Source organism: Salvia miltiorrhiza, chromosome 4 (assembly GCF_028751815.1).
Source record: "Salvia miltiorrhiza cultivar Shanhuang (shh) chromosome 4, IMPLAD_Smil_shh, whole genome shotgun sequence".
NCBI classification, from domain to species: domain Eukaryota; kingdom Viridiplantae; phylum Streptophyta; class Magnoliopsida; order Lamiales; family Lamiaceae; genus Salvia; species Salvia miltiorrhiza.
In genome coordinates, this window is record NC_080390.1 from 56,274,407 (window position 1) to 56,300,328 (window position 25,922).

General features: G+C 35.1%; 4 protein-coding genes across 4 annotated transcripts; all 4 read left to right on the plus strand.

Annotated features, from left to right (window-relative positions):
• Positions 1–253: 253 nt before the first annotated feature.
• LOC131021039 (pentatricopeptide repeat-containing protein At2g36240-like) lies at positions 254–4,209 on the plus strand. Its single transcript, XM_057950118.1, is given in 7 exon segments — positions 254–580; positions 582–1,952; positions 2,055–2,156; positions 2,261–2,518; positions 2,637–2,717; positions 3,745–3,810; positions 3,905–4,209. Coding segments are annotated over 2 exon segments (1,440 nt in total). The 5' UTR covers positions 254–404; the 3' UTR covers positions 1,846–1,952; positions 2,055–2,156; positions 2,261–2,518; positions 2,637–2,717; positions 3,745–3,810; positions 3,905–4,209.
• Positions 4,210–12,629: 8,420 nt separating this feature from the next.
• On the plus strand, positions 12,630–14,218 carry LOC131021042 (probable WRKY transcription factor 48). Its single transcript, XM_057950122.1, has 3 exons — positions 12,630–13,207; positions 13,309–13,452; positions 13,524–14,218. Exons 1-3 carry the CDS (start codon positions 12,822–12,824, stop codon positions 13,972–13,974), a joined length of 981 nt encoding a protein of 326 aa, XP_057806105.1. The 5' UTR covers positions 12,630–12,821; the 3' UTR covers positions 13,975–14,218.
• Positions 14,219–17,464: 3,246 nt separating this feature from the next.
• LOC131021043 (peroxidase 40) lies at positions 17,465–18,884 on the plus strand. The gene is made up of 3 exons (XM_057950123.1): positions 17,465–17,777; positions 17,852–18,043; positions 18,130–18,884. The coding sequence occupies exons 1-3, from the start codon at positions 17,514–17,516 to the stop codon at positions 18,673–18,675; spliced, it is 1,002 nt and encodes a 333-aa protein (XP_057806106.1). The 5' UTR covers positions 17,465–17,513; the 3' UTR covers positions 18,676–18,884.
• Positions 18,885–21,041: 2,157 nt separating this feature from the next.
• Positions 21,042–25,073, plus strand: LOC131021044 (galactokinase). The gene is given in 14 exon segments (XM_057950124.1): positions 21,042–21,436; positions 21,905–22,083; positions 22,727–22,773; positions 22,936–23,030; positions 23,133–23,215; positions 23,367–23,435; positions 23,548–23,688; positions 23,690–23,734; positions 23,839–23,973; positions 24,042–24,176; positions 24,265–24,335; positions 24,405–24,482; positions 24,544–24,685; positions 24,772–25,073. Coding segments are annotated over 14 exon segments (1,494 nt in total). The 5' UTR covers positions 21,042–21,273; the 3' UTR covers positions 24,883–25,073.
• Positions 25,074–25,922: the final 849 nt, after the last annotated feature.

The following is a 25,922-nucleotide window of genomic DNA, read 5'->3' on the forward strand; positions in this document are numbered from 1 at the left end:
TTAATGTTGATCCACCTTTAAAGTTTAAACTGTATGTTATTTCTTTTCATATAAATTTAACATTATTAATGTCATCAATCATCCGGGGATGATAAAATTTTGACGTTGAAATCTAACTAGGAATTTTTTAATCGATTTCAAGCCACTCAACACAAAATCAACAGCTTTGATTTTTTGAAGATTATTGCAAGAAATAAACGCAAATTATATTTTCCAAGTAATAGTGAAGTAGGTGGTCGTCACTGCAACATTTAATCATGGATATGCATGTCAATGTTTAATTGCTTTTCATTTTTTAATAGTCGAAACTGAAATCTTTACCCCCATTTTCATTTTTTCGAACAGAACCACCTTGGCTCCGCCGCTGACCTCCGCCTCTTTCGACACACCGACCAACCGGCTGCATGTGGAAGAGTTTGAAGCAACGGAGCAACCAGCACACGCGGCGGCATGTCGAGAAACACAGCCCTAAAAAGATTCACCAAACCCCGACACCACTGCAACACCCTGACCTCTCACCGTCTATCTCCCAGACCCAATTAACCCGCCTCACCGCCTTCCTCCAATCCTCCCTCAGAAAACGCCATCACACCGCAAGACCTCCTCCACTTCTTAAAATCCCGCCTCCGCCACCACCCTACGCTCAGCCACCTCGACTTCCACCTCTTCCGCTACGCCGCCACGCTCGACTCGTTCCGCCATGATCACTTCACGCTGGAGTACATGGTGCGCACCCTCGCATCCACCGACCGTCTCGACTCTCTCTCCTCGCTCCTCGACTTCATATCCTCCAACCCCTGCCCCTGCTCCGACGGTATATTCTCTTGCCCTAGAATTGAGCCTATGTTCAGCGTTTCGATTAGTTCATTTTGTAGGGCAGGTAGATTTGATGATGCACTCCACGCGTTTGATATAATGAAACGATTAATCGACGGGAAACCGAATGTTTCATTGTATAATATTGTGATCCATGGTTTTGTTAAGCTCGGGAAATTGGACAGAGCATTGGACTTCTATGGAACAATGCTTAGGAATAGGGTAAATCCAGATGCAGTCACTTTTAATATCTTGATTAGTGGGTATTGTAGGAATAATAAGTTTGGTTTAGCGTTGGAGGTGTTTAGGGAGATGAAGGAAAAAGGTTGTCTTCCAAATGTGGTGAGTTTTAACACGCTGATCAAGGGTTTCTTCCGGGACGGGAGGGTGGAGCAGGCGGTTGGAATGGCTCGTGAGATGACTGAGCTGGGGTGTGAGTTCTCGTGTGTAACGTGTGAGATCCTGGTTGATGGACTCGGTAGAAGAGGGAAGGTGATCAAAGCAGTTGATTTGATGATTACCTTTTTGAGGAAAGGAGTTTTGCCAAAGGGGTTTGATTATTTTGTGTTGGTTGAGATACTTTGTAACAATGGGAACATGGAGCAGGCGTTTGAATTGGTGAATGAGTTGTGGGGCAATGGTTATGCACCGAGCTTGATAGCTTGCACGGCGTTGGTTGAAAGTTTACGTGGAACTGGAGGGACTGAGAAGTCGGTTGGTCTAATGAGAAAAATGCTGAATGAAGGCATGTTACCAGATAGTGTGACATTTAGTTGTCTCCTGGAAGATATGTGCAACATGGGAGGCACGTTGGAAGCAAATAAGCTGAGGCTGCTAGCTTCCAAGAAGGGTTTGCATCTAGATGGTATGGTGTACAGGATTTTGATTTCAGGTTACGCGAGAGAAGGGAGAAGAAAGGAGGGGGAAGCTCTTGTGAATGAGATGTTTGATACAGGCTTCATACCTGATATTGCAACGTACAATGCGTTGATGAATGGCCTTTCCAAATCTAAAGCTTCTTTCAGTTGATGCCAAGAAATCTCCACATTCAGTTTTTACTTTTTAGAAGCCATAGTCTAAGCCATGAACAATATTGCTCCTCGATTTAGAAGCATACATTTCCCTCATGTTAAAAGGTATGTGTTGCTAAGTTGCACTTCTTGATTGTCTGAATTTTCTTGTCCAACACCTGGAACTGCATTGAATCTATTTATGATATTATTCCAACTATAATGCAGATCATAGTTCCACGACTACTTAACTGTTGCAGTTTTAGGATATGGCGGAGGTTGAATGAAGCTCAGCGAGCTCTTGCTGCCGACACTGATGGATTCTTAGAGGTAATTTTTTCTTTTTCCGCGACCTTGTTTGTGGATTCTAGGTTGGGATGGGATGGGATGTTTCTAATTCGGAAGATTTTTTATCATTAGTTATTTTGTTTTAGGTGGCGGATGAGGGAGATGTTTTGTTGTATGCTTTCCCCAAGGATTATCGGTCTAAGCTCGCTGCCAAGTCGCTTAAGATCAAATTCGAACCTTTGCTGGAAAAGGGTTCTGGTTCGTGGGGATATGTTTTGATTGGATTGCAATTTTGGGTGGCAGATGGCAGCTGAGTATGTAGTGAGGGTTTCCTTTGGAACGGCTTTGATTGCATCCATTGTCATTGTTTATACTACAATTATCGCTATAGCCTCCAGTAGTCGGTATATGTCTTAATCTATGCATGTGTATTGCTAAGTTTCTGAATATTACCCGCTTGCTTATGCAACATTTATGACTTATTTTCTCATTCCACTTTCTGCTTTTCATGGCTATGAACAGTGAATCAGATGATCGTGGCAGACGAGGAAGATCTTATGGCTCCTGGAGTCAACTTCTTTTCAGTCCGACTGATTTATTTTGGTACATCTCTCATGATTTCTGCCAAAATATATTGTGATTCTAGCGTTGATTTAATTCATTGAACTGAGGTCTTGGAAGCTAGTTTATAGTTGTTGTACTTTTTGTTTAATAATTGGTGCAATGTTTCTCTCTGGGAAAAGGCTTGGCTTTTGATAATGGATTTCTGGATTTAGTTACATCGTGGAAACTTACTTTCTAGCGTTGAACATTTTTACAACACAAGTTTTAAGAGATTAGTAATTTTTATTAAGTTATTGGACATTAAACTACCTATGTATAACACATATTTTCTTCTTATACTTGTTAAAAATATATGTTAGTGCTTTGTACATTGTATGGGCTCTCAGGAACCTTGGTTCCAGTTTAAGATTCTCATATTATATCCCTCCAGTTTTTCTGTCATGAAAGAAACCATTTGGTCCATGAAACATTATATTTATCAATGACATTGAGGTTTTCATTTTTTTTTCAAGTTACATTGAGGTTTTCATTAAGTAGGGACTGTTTATACAAATTAAAACTGGGTAGTAAAGATTGATGGAGTTCAATGCAGAAAGGGTACCGCTAAATAGAAACAAAGAGTTAGGATTCTAGGCCTCTTAGATTTGGTCCAATTCTAGCTTAAGTGTTAGAAGAGGCAGTCTCACACTTAAGAGGGTGTTTGGCTGAGCTTATAAGCTCTTTGAAACAGTTTATAGTGTTTAGCAAAATAAGCTCCTAAAGAGCTTCTAAGCTCTGAAAATAAGCTCTAAAAGCTCATAAGCTCCCTAAAAATTAAGATCCTTTACCCTAACTTATTTTCTCATTATCTTTGGAAGCAATTCTCATTTTACAAAAATAACTAAACTATATCTAGCATAACAAGCCTACATTGAGCCTGGATATCCTATTATTTTGAGACTCATAAAATGGAGAAGACTGTAGTCAGTCCTTTCTTCTTTCATTGCATTCTTTTTTCTAGCATAACTTATCTGGCTTGGCTGTAAAATAATAGTGCCAGCACATATCTGTGAATTTTTGGATGCAGATAATCCATCTCAGTTCCTCTTTGATCCAAATTATTATAGAAGACGTAGAGCAAGATATATTGATGGTGGGATGAACTTCATTGAATCTGATTGTAGATTGTATGTTTTTTATTCCTTGCTATATTTTATAGACTAACTGTTGGTTTTCTTGCTTTTCAGGTTTTTTCTGTCGTATTTGGGGATTGAAGAAGAGAGGTGGAAGTTGGTAATACAGTGGTCCGTTGTTGCATCATGTTCTTTACCTCATAGCACCAAATGGATGTAATTTGTTCACATTTTTTTCTTTAATGTGCAAGGCCACCAATGTTTAGCTAAGTTATGCAACTAATATTTTACTCTAAAATGTTTTCCATATTCTAGTTTTGTTTTAAAAAAGGTTGATGACTCTAAGTTGGAAACCTACCATACTTGTTTGTCACTTGACATTTTAACTCCTGTTTAGATCATACATAACTTAAATATGACTTTCTCTTCGCCTGCATCTGAATAGTCTTGAGTGGCCCAAAGCTTTAGAGTGTTAGGGATCATGATCTTAAGAAGCAGGTTTTCGGCTGGGACTTTTGTCGATCACATGGTGGGCATAGCTTAATCAAGCTTTTAGTTGATTTCCAGCCGGAGCTTTTATCAAGTAGGTGGCGGGCAGTTTTTATTTTGGCACTATTTTGTTTTGTTTTCACAATTAGTGGGCCGAATCATCTGCAGTACTCCCATCGCCATTTTTCACGGCTTCACCTTGAGGAATGATACGCCCAGCTTAATCTCTAACTTGGTCTAATTATGCTCCAGCCCTTAGCCCATTAGGTTTTCATTATCAGATATAAATATTGTAATCTTTGAGTTTACTCATCATGGAATGGATATTTTGGTTGATGTTTATCAAATATCTCTCTTCGCTCTTGATTTCTGGAATTTGAACTACTCGAAATGCTCCACCATCGATAGGGCGATCAAATATCAGGCTAGGGTTCGAGGATGAAAATAGGGATTTTTTAATATGTTGGATTACTGATTTGTCTCGATCCGCATTCCACTCTAACTTCGACTCGTCTCACCCATACATTCACCCACAGTTTCATTGAGTTGGATTTGAAGAAAGAACTTAAATAGATTCCATATTAATTTAATTAAAATCTTGAAAATCAATCTAGAAAGTAATTGTGGATTATAGTCTATCTGAATTTGGTTACAAATCGATCTGTCATTAAATTGAGATTTATTATTCGAGATGTACGCTGTCATTCATATGTGGGCTTGAAACTAAAAAGTGATAATTAAGATATAGTGAAGTTGAAAAATGGAACACTAAAGTAGGAATAAGAATAAAGAAAAATGAAAAAAGGCGAGTGGAGAGGCAGAGGCATGATTGAAAAACATTGAGATAATTATATAATAGGTGTATGTATTTATTTACAAAGGAAAGTGAAGGATATAATTATTGGAATTTGCAGCAACAGCAACAATAAATATATAAGGGAGGCGTACACGCAAAACGAGGCTGATTTGTCCACACTCTTCTCTCCTCTGTTTTTGTCCTTCACGCTTTCTACTTTCTCAATCATTTTTTTTAATTATATATTTATATTTTAATTATTTATCTAGTGATAACCATAAAATTCCCAACTCTAAGCCTTCATATATATAAGAATAAGAAAAATTAAGAAATTACACTTCTCTCTAAAACATATTCTCATTGGGGAAAACTAGAATTCTTTCTTGGTGGTGGTCGAATTTTTAAAATTTCAATTTGAAATTTGGATAGATTAATTTGAAAAACTACATTTTGTTAAGCTTCATATATACTGTGAGTGTGTATATGTATAATTTAAAATATTAATCATATTATTACTAGGTAAACACACACACACACATATATATATATATACACATCTTTTCATGTGCATGCATGTAACTAAGGCATTATCGATGAACATGTCAAAAGCAAAAAGCAATGAGCTTTGGAGATGAAGAAAATGTATTCAAGCAACAAATGTGTATGCAAAGACTAAAACTAAGAAGCAAAAAGCTGTTGACTTTGACTTTGATAGTTGATGATGAGAGTGTTGAGCAGATGCAGAGTAAAGACCATTTTCATAGAAAAAGCAAATTTTTAAACTTATTTGTAGGAATAAAGGCCGCAATCATCGGCTTAGTGTTCAAACTTCTAAAGGCCCAAAAGTCAACCTTTTTTGGTTTACCACTTTGTGTTTTTTGTTGTTATGCGTGTGTTCAACAAATAAAGTTTCTCTATTTTTATACTTTTTTTAAAAAAAAATTTAATTCTCATCCCCAAGAAAACATCTTGACGACTATTTAATCTGTTGGAATTTTTTGAATTCCACAGGAATTTCATCGAATTCAATTCTTAATTTTTTTACCGACGATTTGGTCCATTTGAATATTGTTATTTTCTTGTAGTGGCTGTGGATCTACCAACTATATTATTCAATCCCACCAGCTCCCAATTATATGTGTAACATTTTGACTTGCTAAATTTTTAGGATAAGGGAATACTTGAGATGGTAAATGGATTAAGAGATACAAATCTATGAAATTGTCATCATTTTCTTAAAAGCATGCTTACCAAATAATATATAGTGAAAAACAATTAAGAAAAAATACAAAGTATGATGGCTTCAAAATACCTTAATTGGCGTTAAGTGTAATTATATTTATACGTATTCAAACTAGTAAGTGCAAAACATTCCTTCTCGATACGAGAGGAAGTCACATTTAACTTATTCCAATTCAAGTCTATAGAAAAAACATTGAACGTTCTATTTTAATTTATTGCCAATTTTTAAGTAACAAAAGTCAAACAATTGTGCCGGCAGGCTGCCTCTCATCTTTTTTTTGATCGATCGAGGCACATTGACACACACACAGAGGTTTGAACAAATCAAAAATCAATTTTGACCAATAAATTTAAGAACCCATTTTTAGATATTATGAATTAAGGCAAGGTATGAATCCATCAATTTTCAATTGTAAGTACACATCTAATGAAAATATCCCTCCTAACATTGTAGTAATCATCATGAGAATAAAATGAAATCGTCATTTTTCATAATGAATAATTCATTATATTGTAATAATTTGTATTTTATACTTTAAGCAGAGTTTGTATATAGGATAAACAACCGCTATATATACGTGTGTGTGTGTGTGTGTGTGTAATTTTAAGAAATCATCTGAAAATATGTTCCTCTTAAGTTCCATAATTTATTTGGCTATATTCCTTCATTTCCCTTCGTCCCCTTTGTTGTATCAAACATATATAGTAAAGAATAGTTAGTAAATACGGTGTGTTTAGCCTAACATAGGAAATAAATTATCTAAAGTATCAATTTTTTATTAGTACTAATTAACCAGCTGCATAAGTAACCCCCTCCTTGTCTCTGTGGGCATGAGAGAGAGAGAGAGAGGGTTGAGCTTGACTAATTAATTAAGGGTATATACCTGTTGAAGAAGAAAGTGGAGTGTGAACTAGATTACAATAAGTCGAATTTTTGACTTAATTTAATAAACAATACTATAGAGAGGCACAAAATCCTGTTTAGTATCCACTTAAACCCTTAAATATGTGATGTGATGGAATAAATAGTGGTTGTGCAGAATCTCATCAACATACGTTTATAACATCAATTATTGCACTGAATCCATTATTTTAGTAACTGTCATGTAATGGATTTCTCCACAAATTGTAACCTTAATCAATAATGGTGTCTAATTAATTAGCAGGATTAATTCATGATCAACTCCACCCAAAAACTAGGGTTTTCATTATATATGTATACATGCATATAAAATCGTAATTTATATAGTATCAGAATTCGTATATATATATCTTTTAAATAATCTATCCTTATATATATATATATATATATATATATATAGTTTATGGTTATTTTACGAATGTATGGAGTTAAGGGTAGCATTAAATCTTAACAGTAGGCAGCAGTTATAGGCAGCATTATTAATATATAGTATAGTATTATTAGGGGATGGCTATAGAAAGCAACTTTTGAACTAAGTTTGGCATCATGATTCTTTCGCTTAATTTAAGGTCACATAGAAAAGAAACCCCAATCAGAATCTTTTGCCCTTGTTTATATTGACTGTGACTGATTTTGAAATGTGGTGGAGGGGGCCCTAAATGCCCCCTTCCTTTCTCATCATCATTTGTTTATTAAGAAATATCAAATGATTAAATTTAGTTTAAATGTTATTGTTGAGATATTTGATATTTCATACAGGTAGTTAGTAAAAGTGATTTGAACAACATCAAATGAAACAGAAAAGAAAGCTCGAGTTGTATGGTAGTTGATGATGGAGATCGAGTGATAATTAGGTGATGAGGCTAATTAATTCTTTTGTAATTTCGATGCTAATTATTTATTTAATTAACCTCTCTTTATAGAAAATTGAAGATCTAGCTTAGTGGGGGCTCAACAATGTTCAAAGCGGCCACGATCTTCTAATTTTTTTTTCTTATATATATATATCACTTCTTTGTTGGTAGGAACATAACGTAACACATATTGATTGCATCATGAAATTGTAACCACGTCGTAATCACACAATAATATAATTAATTTAATAAACTATTGCCTGATTATCTTATCATTTATGTTTTCTTTATTTATTTAGATGAAGTAAAGTGGCGTTCCATGTGATATTGTCTATCAATAAATGGGATCATCATTATCATTTTATATACACATCCGCTTGTATGCTTCAAATCAACTGTTTGAAATTGACCTCAGTTGGTGCTCAAAAAAATAAAGTAAAAAACATTGACCTCATTTTGAAAGCAATTATCTATGGAATATATTGATTAGTTTATTTATTCCGTGCTAGACGACAATATTTGACATCTAACGATTTCTTTTTTAGCCCTTTTAATTTGAAACATTCAATAATTTAATTTAATTTTTGTTGAAGTTTACGTACCTAGCGATTGTGAATAAAGGAAATTAGATCTCATGAGGTTGGCCACATTATTCTTGAAATGTGTATTACACATTTACACTTGTCGGAGCCCTTTTTTTTTTCCTTTTTCGAAAAAGATTATTGCATAAAATTTTGTATTTCATAAAAAGATAATATTAATTCTTGATTAAGTTAAAGGATCCTCCGAGATTGGCAATTAAACATGTCGTTTCATACAGTTGCAAATTTGCTACAACATTAACAATATTTTACGGGATATGTCGTCGCAAAATGCCAATTTTTTAGGCATAATCGATTATTATAGCCTTTCTTTTTATATTCATATAATATATGATGCTTGTTCGATCTTGAGGCGTTATCGACTTACTATTAATCTCTCCCTTTAATAAACATAAAAAAGCCGAACTTTATTATTACTATAATTATTGACGGAAGAAGAATTTGGATTTTTCTCGTTACATGTTTCTGTGCCGTGGATAAGTGTTACAAATGCAATAATAACAATATAGATTTTAGATGCACATGAAACTGGTTTCATCATTGCATGACGTTGCCAATTGTACATATTAATTGATACATGCAATTTTGATTTAAATTAAATACCACTTACATATACGTACACATTAATTTTGCAGTCACGAATATATAAATATATTTTGTAACAAAAAAAATATTTTGAAATGTATGGAGCATGTTGTAATATTAGTGTGGGATTCATAAACTGGTGGATAATTTCAGGTGACGGCCCCTACCAATGCAATAACCCTAGCTAGTGAGCAAGGATACTATTCTAATTAATACCTAATAAAAGCAACCTCCACCACACGTATCACATCCCCTACCCTCATCTCAACTTGCTCCAAAATTTTCATTTAATTTTCTCCATTGAAAAATGTATACGTACGTGTCATGTGTATATATTGAAGTCGTATGTTATATCACAAATTAAATTTCCAAGAATGTATCCATAATTAAAAAAAAAAAAAAGAAAACAAAGAAAAATTGCTTCTCTTTGATGGTTGTGAAGGATAAACTGTTCCGAGGTACTGTAGCATATTTTTGTTCATCATGATGCATTATTACTTCTCATCTTCTTAATTAAATTTGGGATTCAAATCAATCTGTGAAATGTGATGGATGGGTCGATTTGCAATTATAAGTTTCTATTTTATTTTTATAGTAGATGTACACACACACATATATATATATAGTTAAATCTTAAAAGAATAATATCAATTTTGTATATTTTTGCTGGCTGTGAAAAATATTTCCTAAACTGGGTAGCGAGGGTGCTTTTAAATTTGCAGATTATATAACACAAAAGATCCCTTGTTTATTATTTATATTACAAATTTGAAATACAAGTTTTTTGGAAAAAAAAAATTAATACAGTAGTTTTTTATTTGGAGTAGTAAAAAGATTGAAAAAGAGAGAGTAAATAGTTTGTAATACAAGTTATCGTTTTTACTGTTGAGTTGATGACGTCGGAAGTGAGTCAGTACATCATGTACTGCATGTGGACCACACGTGCTTTCTTATTTCACACGCTTCTCCAAAACCACGGTAATTCTTCCCTTTGTTTCTTTCCCTAGCATATTCCTCATAATTTTACTACTACTATTATATTACTATATACAATCAAAATTATTTCTCAAAATCAAAATTTATACTTCCCATTTTGCCCTCTATGCAGTAATTTAAAATTTATATATTTAAATAAGTAAAAAAACTGAACTTTATTTATGGATTTCTCTTAATATATATACCACCGGCCAGTTCAAACAATCCACATTTTTTCATTATGAATTTAATAAATCGGAATTAATATTTATTACTAGAAGTTAAATCTTGAAAAATTATAAATCCTACTTATAAAATAATAAATCATTAATTATAATTATTGAGCGAAAAAATATTTGATATATAGAACAGATGAGACAGTACTACAATATGAGATATAGAATTCCAAATGAAAAGCAACCAGTGTTTCCCATATATGGATGGCCATGGAATGTATTTCGATTATAATCCGTACACGAATCTTGACACGTTTTCTATTTTGGGTCGTCCCACGAATCTTGACACATTTTCAAATAAGATACTAATAATTATTACTTTCTCTCTCATACTTTATCACTTTTATACTTTTATATTAATTACATACTTAAAACACTAATCTACAATTCTTTAATTCTCGTGTCGAAATCAAACGTGTCAAGATTAGTGAGACGGAGGAAGTATATATACTCCCTCCGTCCCAATATTGTTGACCACATTTCCTTTTTAGTTTGTCCCACTATTGTTGGCCACTTTCCTAAAATGGAAATATTTATCACATTCAATCTCTTATTTTATCACATTATCTCTCCTACTTTATCACTTTATTACATTTTCTCTCCTATTTTATCACATTCTCTCTCCTACTTTATCATTTTATTACCTTATCTCTCATACTTTATCACCTTCTCTCTCCTACTTTATTACTTTTATACTATATTACCCACACACTTAAAATACTAATCTACAACTCCTTAATTCCCGTGCCGAAACCAAATGTGGCCAACAATATTGGGACGGAGGGAGTATAATAATGTATTCGAATCGATGACCTTACAAATTAGCTTATTTTCCCCATAGAGCGATGTATAGTCTCACATGTCAATTATATATTCTTGATTTAACACGTATTTTTAGCTAAACAACTTCGAATTGTCACGTTTCCACTAAAGAATCATTATTTAAGGGAGGCAGAATTAGATTTGTAAAAAAGAAAAAAAGGGAGAAACATCTGAAATGATTTGATGGTTGCAACTACCAAATTGGGACCGTTGCTAGTAAATAGAAACCATCCACAACGCCACTTTGGTTACCATAATATTATCACAATAAGTTAAATAATTATTAATATATAGGTGTAGACCATGCAACTATTATAGCTTAAAACGGGTGGGCCGGGGCTGCCCATCCCCTCCTCTCCCATATCTATCACAATTTCATGCATCTAATTAGGAAGCCATTAATAACTTTAGGAATTAATAATCGAACAAACTTATACTATGTATAATACTACATGCAAATACATGTTTACAAAATTATTAATCTCGAATCAACTCGACTAATTAATTCGCTAACTACACTTCCACCATTAATTTTAAATTAGTAAAAGAAAAAAGTGGAGCTGCAAACGCAAAAAGTGAACATCAAATTCCAAGAAGCATGCACACAAGCCAAAGCCACGTGGAACCGGAGCTCCATTCACACAGCCGGTAACCAGTTAACCGCCCACGTCTGAAATAATCGACTAATTTTCTCCGTTTGCATTTAATGCTAACCCAAGTTCCGTACCAACTGCCCACCGGCATTTTCCGGTCAACTTCCGAATTGCAGACATTTTAATTTGTTAGAATTTTATTTTTATACATGCTTATTCAATTAATTTATGATTTTTTAATGCTTAAATTATTTCATAATTTTGTGAGCTATGGATATACCTCAACATACACATGAAATTTCTCATCGAAAATTGTAATTTATCTTCCTCACATGTATACTGATATTGTTAGACAAGAATTGAAACAAATCAAAACATCGCGAGCAAACAGTCAAATTCGCTCACTTATATAAAAAAAATAGTAAAAAATGTGCTCACTATATACACTAGTTTATGTAGAAATTAATATAATTAAATAATAAAGTGAAATACTATTATATACTGATCATAAATAGTTTCAAAAAGAGATCTTAGCTTAATTAATTACATTTTGCTATATATATAGCAATGTAAAACCAAATAAAACGTTAGAGTATTCTGAGTAGTCCACCATAAAAAGATTGAATAAAGAAATGAATAAAGAAGAAAAAGAGATAAGATGTAGGAAAAAAACATGAAATCAAATTTGCAAGAAAACAAAAATCTAGGCGGGGCCAACCTGTTGTCCGAACCCCCCACCCCCCCACCCCCCACCACGAAAAGAGAGAGAGGAGGCCCCTAGCTTCACAAAGTCTCTCTTCACTTCACACTTCAAAACCCCCAAAACCAACACACAAAGCTCTCTCTCTCTAAATTGCTTCACTGTAGAAGAACAGCAGCGAATGAAGAATCTACACTTTTAATCAAGGAGAATTGATGGAGGAGAAGCAAAAGGAGTCTGGAGATGAAAAGATTGCATTTTCCGATCAGATGATGATTCCAGAAAGCAGCAGCGGCAGCGGCTTCTTCGACCTATCATCAACAACCGATCATCACCACAAAACCAATTCTTTCAGATTCGTAGACATGTTGAGCGTCCAAGATTTCACCAACCCTTCTTCCATCTTCGACGATTTGCTGCACACCATCACCGCCCCCTTCCCCCCGCCGCCGGAATATTCCGAGGTCGTCAACACGCCGGCCACGCCCAACTCCTCCTCCGTCTCCTCCTCCTCCACCGAGGCAGCAGCTGCCAATGATGATCATAAAAGGATCGATGAGGAAGAAGAGGAGCAAGATCAGGAAAAGACCAGAAAACTGCAGTAATTTTTTTCAAGAATTTCTGCCTTTTTCAGTGTTATTTGATTCTTGATGGAGCTGAGTGATAAAAAAGTGTTATTTTTTTCATTTTTGTGATTTTAAGGTTGAAGCCGAAAAAGAAGAACCAGAAAAGGCAAAGGGAGCCGAGATTTGCGTTCATGACAAAGAGTGAGATTGATAACTTGGATGATGGTTACAGATGGCGAAAGTATGGGCAGAAAGCAGTGAAAAACAGCCCTTTCCCAAGGTATATTCACTTCCCCTTTCGATTAATTACATGAGTTTTGTAATAAAAATCCAATCTTAATTTATTATTAGGAGCTACTACCGGTGCACGAGCACCGCATGTGGGGTGAAGAAGAGAGTGGAGAGATCGTGTGAGGATCCGACGATTGTGGTGACAACCTACGAGGGCACACACGCGCATCCCTGCCCCCTCACGCCGCGTGGCAGCTTCGCCGTCATGCCGGAAAGAGGAGCCATGCTAGACGGCGGAATGCTCCACCGCTATCACCACCAATTAACGCCGCCGCAGCCTATGCAACACCAACCCTACTTCCATAACTTATTGACTTCGCCTTTGAGCTTAATTACCACTACTGCTAATACTAATGCTAATACTAATACTAATCCTAATCCTGCGTTATTTGCTAATCTCTTTCAAGAAAGACCCTTTTACCCCTCGGCCGCCGCGAGGGACGACGGCCTGCTGCAAGACATGCTGCCGTCGCAGATGTTCAAGGGCCAGAAGGGGGAGGAGGAGGAGTAGAGAGTAATTTTAGTGTTTAATTAATTTCCTAGTAAATTAATTAATTTGCTAGCTTTATTAGTTGGTATGCTTTTTATTTTTGTTAATTTGCTGACCGAATCTGGAGTTTTGGGGGGTTTTCTCTTTAGATATGAACCACCAACTTCGTACCTAGACTTCGATTTAGTTTATGTGTTTTGGGGTTATTATTTCTTGTATGTATGTACTTGAATCTTGTCTTCATATAGTTTCGGGGTTTAATGGATATGTGTATATAATATATATATATATATATATATATATATATATATATATATATATATTTATCTGGGATATGATCCTCTTCTTCTGTCGCTAAATCAATATTGTGTTTAGGGTTAGGGTTTTTTATTTTGAATTACGCAAATTTGATCCTTTCATTGAAGAAAAATGGAGGGTTTGGTTTAGGACAGTGTGAAAAGTAAAAGGCATGAAATAATGTTGTGGAATATTTGGGATGTGAATTCATGTGAAATATATGCAATCTGTTTGGAATTTTTGTGCAGGGAACTAAAGTGGAAGAAGCCCTCATAGATTAGCAATTATTACCGATGAATTGATGCGTGATTTTGGCCATTAATTATTTACTAGTAGTTTCTTTTACTACTAAATATACTGCAACTGTGGAAGCTGGGATTCTTTTTGTTGCAAAATAGTATATTTTTTTAGGTTGTGTGTAAATATGTATTGGTATATTCATACAGGGGTTAAATGGAATGAGATAGTGCAAAATCAAATGATACGAATTTAATTTTTTGGTGGAGGAATGTGCTATTTCTGTATGTTTAATTCAGTAAATTATTATTTTAAATGGAATTCATGCAATGGTGTGAATGTAGAGTTTACCTATGATTTGAGGCATATATATATATATGGTGGCAGATTTGTGCAAGTTATAATGTCCTTGTTTTGAACATTTACCCAGTTCTGGAAAAATAGTTTGCTGGTAAGAATCATCACAAATTCGAATTTTAGCAAGGTTATTTTAGATTGAGATTTTCGTAAGCACATATATATATAGAAATACTAGCTACGAGTATCTAAAAAAAGTCCTCATAAAGTTGTATAATTTTTTTTGAATATTATCTTGATTCCACAGTCCACTCGTTAATAATAAACAAATTAACACACCTACATCTTCATAAATATTAGGATTACCTTTTATATGTATAAAAAAAATCTATTATGCAAAGTGATCCGACAATTAAGTTGAGTATAGTCAATCACTCTTACTTTTCAAGATAAATATTTTGGCGATCTACACTACTTTCTTAGATTAGGGAGTTTAATTAATAATAAAGCCTTTTATAAATATTCCCCATTTTTAAGGTCGTTTCAAGATGAATATAGATCAAGAACTAGCTACTATTTTAAATTAATTAAGTATAGCTTTTATTAAGTCAGTGGGTTTAAACTTAATTCTCCGGTTTAAACATAAATTGCAGTAATTGTGAAAAGTAGGTAATTAAGAAGGAGAAAGAAATGGTGAAATCATGAATGAATTCCATTATTGATGAAAGAGGTTATTTCCAAGAAGGTTAGGCATACAAATTAAGTTAATCTAGTATTATTGGTGCATGTAGAATGATTGTTCTGCACCATCACTCTATGTAATAGTAAAGTAGCCAACCTAAAATGTTGCATTTTCAACATATATTCATGCATAGTCCTTACATATATATAGATGTATAGGCCATTACCTAAATTTGGTACCGTGGACCAATCTATATAGTTTTAGCTTATTTATTTTCACCTTTTCCCATCTTTTATGAAATATGACAAATAAAAGAAATCAACATGTGGTATACATTGTGCAACATGTATAAAAAAAATTACATATATTAATTAGTTATACATGCATTTGACCTTGCAAGATAGTCAAGAGAATTAATCGCTTCAAAAGATTGTTCCAATGTGAGGATTTAATTTAATTTACCGAAAGGGAGTTTTCCAAATCGGACATAGAAAAACATACAATTATATATACATATATATGCGTACAATTTCATAAATGTAAGTTTAGATCAGTTTATTTCATAAACAAAGAATCATAAGTAATTAAATTTTTATATATTGAAAAGTAAACGGAGAAGCTACATATAATTCCGCGAAAATGCAATCCAAGTCATTATTGGAAAATTTTGGGGTGACAACCATGAGAAAGGAATCAGAATGAATAATATTTTTTCTTCTATCTGTAAAGAGATATGAATAATATTCTCTGCCAACAACAGACGAATTATATTCAACATAGCTGGAAATCAATATTTCCCCTGCTACTGTTCGATCAGTGGCATCATTTTCTACTTTCTTCAAAATATTTCAAATTTAATTAATTCTGCATATATTATATATGGCCAGCATACGTCAAAAGATATGGATAATTGATCAGATTATTGAAAAAAAATATGGTGCTTTTTCTCGCAGTCAAAAAAGTTAGATCCCTCTAATGTTGCTTGCACAATTAAACAAACTTGATTAGCAGCAGTTATTCAACATTTAAAGCCAAAAATGCTGCACAAAATCGCATGTTTGTGGGGAACACACCGAATTTTATATAATTGTCTGATACTTGAGCGTGATTAAAAGCGGCTATATATATATATATATATATATATATATCACCACAACATATACATACATGTCACGTTTCACTTCTAAATTTTATGCTACGATTGTGTTTATGAAATCTCCAGATACTTGAATTTATTTAATTTTTAAGAATAATGTTTAGGTTCGATTAAGTTTGAAATGCCTACTTACATTACTTGGTATTCGACTTAGCTCGATTCTATCCATCCGTATACTGTTTTTTGGCTATGAATTTTTTTTTCTCCTTCTTTCTAATTTATGACAACGCGAAGTGATCTGTGTGAATTTCTATGTACCAATTACTGCCGTTTCTTGATTTTGAAATTGAAATTAAACTTGAATAGAACTATATGGTTTTAATATAAAATAAATTAAATTGGGTGAATTTGTTTTTAGACGGGAGTCAAACTGTATCGAATGAGGCTCTTTCAAATTTTATGGGTTAAAAAAAAAGATTAATTTTATGGACTCGGCCTAAAAAAATTATGGGCTCAGGGCCCCCAATACCGAAATCCAGGCCCATGCACTTTCAGTTTATTATCATGCACATATGCAATAAACCAACATATATATAAAACTCAACTTTTTTACGCACAAACTATGTCTATGTGCACCAAATTTTATTAGTTTATTTATTTAGACATACACACTAACTAAATAGTTGCATCGTGATCACCAAATTTCAGCATACCAACTCACTCATGTATGTGAGTGATAATTTGAATTATGGAGAAGAAAATATATAGCAAGTGAAGTTTGATAGAGTAGGTAGACAGTTATGGAGTGGTGATGGCAGAATCTCACGACCTTTTCCTATATCTTGACTCTGTCTTCTTCCATCCCAACCAAATTTTACATGTATATAAACTGGGGTTTCTCACACTATCTTCTCATCTCATAACCTAGCTTATAATAATTAAAAACATAAAATGGGCAGTAATTATGCTGCAGCTTGCGCGTGTGTGTGGTTGATGCTGCTGCTGCTCAATTTTTCAGCTGCCATTCCGAATTCGACAAACGAAGCAGAAGCGTGCGTCAATGGCGGCGGCATCACATTGAGCTTCGATTTCTACCTGAGCAGCTGCCCCGAGGCGGAAGCCATCGTGTTTTCGTGGGTGGAGAAGGCCGTCTCCGACGACCCTCGCATGGCCGCTTCGCTGCTTCGTCTCCATTTCCACGACTGCTTCGTTAACGCATGTTCTACAACTCTCTAGACCTCTCTAGATCTTTCTAGACCTCTCTGAATGTTTTTTATGTTTTTATGCAGGGATGCGATGCATCGGTGTTGCTGGACGACACGGCGGCGATGGTCGGAGAGAAATCTGCAGCTCCGAACGCGAACTCGCTGAGGGGATTCGAAGTGATCGACGCCATTAAAGCTGAAGTCGAATACTTCTGCCCTCAGACAGTTTCATGTGCCGACATTCTTGCGATTGCGGCAAGAGATGCCGTTGTTCTCGTACGTGCATGCGTTGATTAATGATTTTAATCCTCTGATTAGAGTTAATTACATCAGATTAATGAACTAATTTATTTTGCATGCAGTCGGGTGGGCCAGCGTGGGAGGTAGAAATGGGGAGGAAAGACAGCTTGGTGGCGAGCAAAGCCGCCGCCAACAGCAACATCCCGGGCCCCAGTTCGGATCTGCCTACGTTGCTGTCCAAATTCAACAGTGTCGGCCTCTCTCTACAGCATCTCCTCGCGCTCTCCGGCGCGCACACCATGGGGAAGGCGCGATGCGCCACGTTCAGCGCCCGACTCGGCGGCGGCGGCGGCGACGTGAACCTCGAGTTCTTGCAGTCGCTGCAGCAGCTGTGCGCCGCCAACACGACGCTGGCGGACCTCGACCACGCGACGCCAACGGCGTTCGACAACCGGTACTTCGTCAACATTCTCGCGGGGGAGGGCTTGCTGGCCTCCGACCAGGCTCTAGTCGGCGGAGTGGACGATCAGGCACGTGGCGTCGTGGAATCGTACGCGCGCGACGCTCGTGTTTTCTTCCAAGATTTTGCGACGTCGATGCTCGCGATGGGAGCGTTGCAAAATGGAGGTGCCGGAGAGATTCGTCGGAATTGCCGCGCCGTCAATTAAATCCTGCCGTGAATCAAATTAAATAAATCAAGCGTGTTATGTTATGTTATGTTTATGTAATGTATGTTGCTACTACTACTAGTGCTAGTGTATATCATGTCTAGTGTGTTAGTTGTCCAAAACAAGGCCTTAATGTATTCACTAATTCTCTCTCTTATTTGTTGAGGCCATGCTTTGATTAATTAAGTCCTGGCTAAGTTGTGATTTAATTTGTAGGACGTTTTAGAGTTTACATATTATAATGTTTTATTATCACACATATATATGCATTGATTTTCTTTTACTAAAAGGTAATACTAAAACGTAACAAAGAATCAAATTGAGTGCATATAATTTCTTGTTCGAGTTTGTCATATATTTACATGTGCTCACAAGTAAAAGGAATCTAGGTTAAAAAATTTGGGGAAAAGGGATAGTTTTAGGTATATTGCAAAAGTTACAGCTAATGATTATGTAGGGAAGTGAAAAAAGAGGCGACTACACTTGTAAAGATCTAAATTAAAATAATTTACAAAAAGTGTTTGCCTCTTCGCACAGCCAATAATCTGGGTCGAATCTGTGCCTGATGAGAATATATTTATGCAGAGATTGGTGCAGGTTAATATTATATTTAGTGCTTTAAATAATTTCACCACTTATGTAATTATAATTCAAAAGAAAAGAAAATTGGTAATGGGTTGGTGAAAGTGAGGACGTAGCAATGCACGTGATCTGATGTAAACTTAGGTGGTTTCTTCATCACACACATGATTTTAATTATATATCTGGATCTACATTCTTGATTCTTTCTTAACAATAATTTTCCTCTTAATTATATTTTATCTAATTTCCCACGTTCAAGTTCGAGATCCCGGTGTAATATTTGGCTATAACTTTGAAACTTTTAATTATTTATCCAATTATTATTGTGAATGTATGTATATGTGGTTCTTGCCCATTATCTCTTGAGCCCATAAACAGAACAAATTTCCGGCACAAGAAACAAAACCTATATAGGCCTCTCCACTATCTGCACTGACTTGTATGAAAATGATATTTAATTTTTTCTTAAAATATATGTACATAATTTTCCTACTTTATTATTTTAGATGATTGTTCTGCCACAAATGAGAAATACTATTACTATAAGATTCTATGAATGGTACCACCTTTTTAATTATTGGAAATGAACAAGCCCCAATCTTGTCCTTTTTCGTCATATTTCATCAACTTGTCACCATTTTTTTCGCAAGGAATCTGATTTATGTTTTTAACTGCTACTCCTATAAATTTACACTTCATCTATTTAACATAGAAAAGAGGAGTTTTTTCCCTCTTTCTTCTACCAATTTTTGGACTATTTTTTTTATATTTTAATTATTTTCTAAACGTCGTCAAATTTGATTTATGAAAAAAAATCAATATTATCTTAAATTTAATATAGTATAAAAATCATTAAAAAGGAATTTAATATGAATAATTTACGAAAAAATTAAAATATTTTATTTATAGTCTCTTTATTACAACTTTACAATATTTAATTATGTTTGTGTATGAAAATATTTATTATGATGAACAATAAATATATAATAATATGTATATTTTTTTATGTAAATTTTCATTATCGAATAATTTTTAAATTTATTTAATAACTATAATTATCATTACAATTTGTATAAATTGAAAATTTATATTTTTTAATTCAGGATTTTTTTGAGTAATTGATGTGAATTATTATATTTTATTTTTGAAATATATGTTGTATTTGTTTATGATTTGATTTTTTATTATTTATATTTATTTATTTAAATTTATCGTTTAATTTCGATGTTCATCGTGCATCGCACGAATGGACATATACTAGTTTGACAGATAATGACCAGTATTATATAACCAAGGCCTTAATTTTTTTAGTATTTTAATTGTTTGATAGATCGATCTGCATAGCCCACTATTAGTGATAAGTACAAAACGTAATTATTTCTTGTAGTAATCATGATATAAATCAAACTTCAATTGCAAGCTTTATTATTGATGTGGAAAAGAACTACTGATCCTATTCAATTAAAAGATTTATTTATATACAATAATTAGTTACTAGTCATTCAAGTCACCTTTTTTCAAATGGGACGTCAACGTGAATTTGGATTGAATGTTTTAGATATTAAATTAAATTTATAAATTGACGACCACACAATGAGATTAATGGATAATCTAATCTAGTGATACATACCTGTAATTTTGGTAATCAGTTCATATTTTCGGATAAGAAAATAAACAATAACTTGACATCATGGTTTCACCCTCTCCAACTTTATCCAGAATATTTCATTTACCTTAAATCCAAGTATTAAAAGTTAATCCAACTTTTTAAAAAAGATCGAATTTTTATTTGTCGTCCATCTTCGCCTACCCCACCCCAGCAAAACCAGCCCCCACAAAATTCCAAATATTTCACTGATCTCATCACCCTCTCTAGTCAGAGTAGCCTCTACACTTCATCATATATACACAATATATAGATAGCATCTGTTTCGTCTTCGCAGCAGAAAAGGGGGAGAGGTGAACTAACAACTAAAGCGGAGAAACAGAAGGAAATTTTTTTCCCTCACCTAATCAATGGCGAGACACGATGACCTGCCGGTGCCCGTTTACAAGTCTCTCGAGCCCGTTTACGGAACCGGGTCGCAGCTCGAGGAGGCGGAGCTCCGATTCAACACTTTGAAATCCAAATTCGTCGAGATTTTCGGCCACGCCCCTGATATCTATGCCCGATCTCCTGGTATTCTTGGTTCTAGTGGTTTGATTGGACTATCAAAGTTGTTTTCTTAGTTGTTTTGGTCGAGCCCAGAATTTATTTTTTCTTTGGTAGTGTTCTGCTTTATTTTGTTGGGTGAATTCGATTCGATGGAGGATTAGATCGAAATGGCTAGGTGGATAACTAACTAAAAGGCGCTTAATTTTGGCAATTTGATTTGTGGGTGATGTGTTTGGTGATTAAAGTTTTGACCTTTGTGTGTGTGTGTGTGTATGTGTGCAGAGGGAGGGTGAATTTGATTGGTGAGCACATAGACTATGAAGGTTACTCTGTGTTTGGTGATTAAAGTTTTGAGTTTTCTGTGTGTGTGCAGAGGTAGGGAGTGTGAATTTGATTGAAGAGCATATAGACTATGAAGGTTACTATGTTTGGTGATTTAAGTTTTGGTGATTTAAGTTTTGACTTTGTGTGTGTGTGTGTGTGTGTGTGCAGGGAGGGTGAATTTGATTGGGGAGCACATAGACTATGAAGGTTACTCTGTGTTGCCTATGGCGATCAGGCAAGACACGATTGTGGCAATTCGGAAAGTGGAGGGGGAGAAGGTGCTGAAGATAGCTAATGTCAACAGTGACAAGTATTCTCTCTGCACTTATCCTGCTGATCCTGAGCAGGTAATGGTGTTTTTTTGCAGTGATCTCCACTACTAACACTGAGAGGTTTATGTGAATCCGTATCGGGATTGGGATCGGGAGTAAGTGTGTGTTAGTTGACTGTGAATAGTGGAAAGCATCTTTCATGTGCTCTCTTACTGATCCTGATTATATGTCAGTATTACTTTGTGTACGTGGTTTGTTGGATGAAAAGATTATTCTTGAAGCATCTTTTTGGTTTGTTGGAGGAAAAGAAAACGAAACTTTAACCATATTGCAATTAGCTTGCTCGAGTTAGCTGGATTTGAAGCTGTTGTTGTTTGAATTATGGTTGATTATATGTTTTATTCTGATTCTTGACATCATCTACGATTGTTTGATGATTTTTGGAGTTCTTGCTGAAAAATGTGATCTTGGTTACATAGTATTCTTGGTTGTTTACTTCAAATTGAATGATAGCTTACGAGTTAGTAGAACCGTATATGTAGTGAAGCCATGACTAACTAAATTTGTCATATGCCACATTGGATAATGGATATGAAAAGAAGGATAGATGCTCTTTCAGTCGTAGTTAAGAATTGGGACTAGTTGGCCACTTGATGCCTTCGGTTCTCAGTCTCATGATCTACGTAGCTTGTTAAGTAGAGATTATTTTGCTTTTCAGGAAATTGATTTGAAGAATCACAGATGGGGTCACTATTTTATTTGCGGGTATGGTGCCTTTTACTTCTCTTGAGTTTTCTTCTTACTCGATTTTGGTAATTCTATCATGCTTTGTTGAACATGTGATGATGTTAGGGCAGTTTCAGGAGATCGTGATGGAATACTTTGTATGTTTTGATATCTCATAGTTTTTGGCTATTCCAATTTTAGGTACAAAGGTTTCTATGAGTATGCCAAAGTGAAGGGGATAGATGTCGGTAAAACAGTTGGACTTGAGGTTGTCGTCGATGGAATTGTTCCAACAGGTATATTCAGCAAGTCAATTAATAATTGCATCTCGCTGGATAAGTGAGGGTACTCGTTAGCGCTACTGCTAAAACACTGAGCTGTGTTTTACTTTCATGTAGGGTCTGGTTTATCGAGCTCTGCTGCTTTTGTTTGCTCGTCTACTATCGGCATAATGGCAGTATTAGGAGCAAGCTTGCCTAAGGTGTGTACGTATAAATGCGGTATTCGTGAATTGTGATGGATCTGTGTTATATTACATTAGCTGCCTAGCCTCACAGTCACCCTCTCAAGCCACTCTTTCACACAGATTTTGCTTATTCGACCTTTTTCGTTTTTCAAATTTCCCTTTCCAGAAAGAACTTGCTCAACTTACATGTGAATGTGAAAGACACATCGGAACACAATCTGGTGGAATGGACCAGGTAATCTACCATATTTCTCTGCTCGTGTAGTTCTTTATTTCCTACACTTGAAATGGCAAAATACATATTAGCACTTTGTTACGAAAAGACACTTAATTCCTTCCTTTGATAGGCAATATCTGTGATGGCTCAATCTGGATTTGCAGCACTCATTGATTTCAACCCTATTCGAGCTACTGAGGTTCAGCTCCCCGCAGGTGGGACGTTTGTGATAGCACATTCGTTGGCTTCATCTTTGAAAGCAGTTACTGCAGGCAACTAATTACAACAACAGAGTTGTTGAATGTCGTTTGGCTTCTGTGAGTTTTTCATACTTTCGTTTTCCTGGCCCCTCGTGTAACTGCATATTATGTTTACTTGAGCCTCACCATCTCTGTCTTTGTCTTTGTTCGGGCTATTACAGATAGTGCTAGGCATAAAGCTCGGCATGAAGGCTGAAGAGGCAGTTTCCAATGTGAAGACACTTTCGGACGTTGAAGGACTGTGTGTATCTTTTGCTGGTACACGTGGATCGTCTGATCCAGTTCTCGCTGTCAAGGTAGGTACCCCATGCCATACATATTCTTTCAAAGTTTTACCAAATTTAACGGCTGGATACACGTGCAGGAATTCTTGAAGGAAGAACCATACAGCGCGGAAGATATTGAGGCCATCATCAATGAAAAGCTGGCAGTTGTTTTTGCCACTTCTCCTTCTTCGTTGGACGTGCTGAGAGCTGCCAAACACTTCAAGTTACACCAGGTGATTACGTTGTGTCGGTTATTCAATGCCATCATATGCTCTTACAGAATAGGATTAGTTATTTATCTTCTTGAAACAAATTTTGCAGCGAGCTGCTCATGTCTACTCAGAGGCTAAACGCGTCTACGGCTTCAAAGATACTGTATCATCAGATTTGAGGTGAGTTGTCTGGACTGCTGTATAGATCCCCGTCGTGAGTGTGTTAAAATTGCTGAGTTGCTCTTGCAGTGAGGAAGACGTGCTGAAGAAGCTCGGAGACCTCATGAACGACAGCCACTACAGCTGCAGCGTCTTGTACGAGTGCAGGTAAGAATTTGTTGGTTTGCTTTCACTTGTATCCCTCCCTCACTAAACCATCTGTAAATAGCTGCCCCGAATTGGAAGAGCTCGTCAAGATTAGTCGGGACAATGGAGCCCTTGGGGCGAGGCTAACCGGAGCCGGATGGGGTGGTTGTGCCGTTGCTCTGGTGAAGGAGAATATCGTCCCACAGTTTATCCTCAACTTGAAGGTTAGAGCGTCGACGCCTTCTCTTTCGAAGCAATCTCCATTGAAACATGAAATATTGAATGATCAATGTCGACTTGTGTGTTGCAGGAACAATATTTCCAATCAAGAATCGACAAAGGAGTGATAAGCAAGAACGATCTTGGCCTCTACATTTTTGCATCGAAGCCATCAAGCGGCGCCGCCATCGTCGAAATCTAGGCTGCCGGAGGGCCTTGCTGAGAAAGGATTGTTTTTCTTTCTTTCTTTTTTTCGTGTTTAAGAATAAATTCGTTTATGTTTCATGGGAAAAGAACTACTCATGGAAAAGAACTACTCATTTTGTTGACTACTTCATCAAAAAACAGAGATTGCCCGTGAGATCTAATTGCTAATGGAGGCGATATATCAAATTTTTGTGGTTCATGGTATTATATTATTACCTTGCATCTCTATTATAAGTATAACATAATCTATACTAATAGAAAAAGATTCTGAGATAATTTAAGGCACTACTTGTGGATTGTCTATTTTACCCATGTTATATGGAGTATTTATTATTATATTTATAAAATATAAATCTATTTTGATATACATTTATTTGTCACCCAAATCTATAAAGAATACTTTATATCTATAGCTATTGATAAGGCTTATTAATAAATATATTCATCCAATAAATTATCTAATAAAAGTAATGAATTAATAGATTTTTTTAAATAATAAATTATTAATTAAAATAATATTAATATTAATTACAACGTACGTTATTTTTGCTAGTTGTTTACTAAAATATCAAAATTATGGAGCTGAGGGTGGCAAGGATGAAAACTATACTACTAATGATTTTGGAGTTTGAATAGAATGGGCCTTACTTGGATTTATCATATCACTACTTGAGGCAATGGGCCAAGTAGTTTCCTACCAACAAAGCATGAGATCCCACTTCAAATTTTCTTCAGATAAAAGCAACTAAACGAACAAACAAATCTTAGGTGACTTTACACAATTGAATCTTGTGTTAATTCTTAAATTAAAAAAGTAAGAAACGTTGCACCTTCACTAATTTGTCATTAAGAAGAGTTAGTATTACTTTCGTGAACATTTAATGCAGTTGACTAGATGATTAACTAAATAGAATTATCTAATTCGGATATAACAATATGAGTTTTATTTAATTAAAGAAGTAAAGTGCTACTATAAGCTAGCAGAGCATAATGCAGTGGAAATCTTGATTGCAAAATCATTCCAAAACCATAATT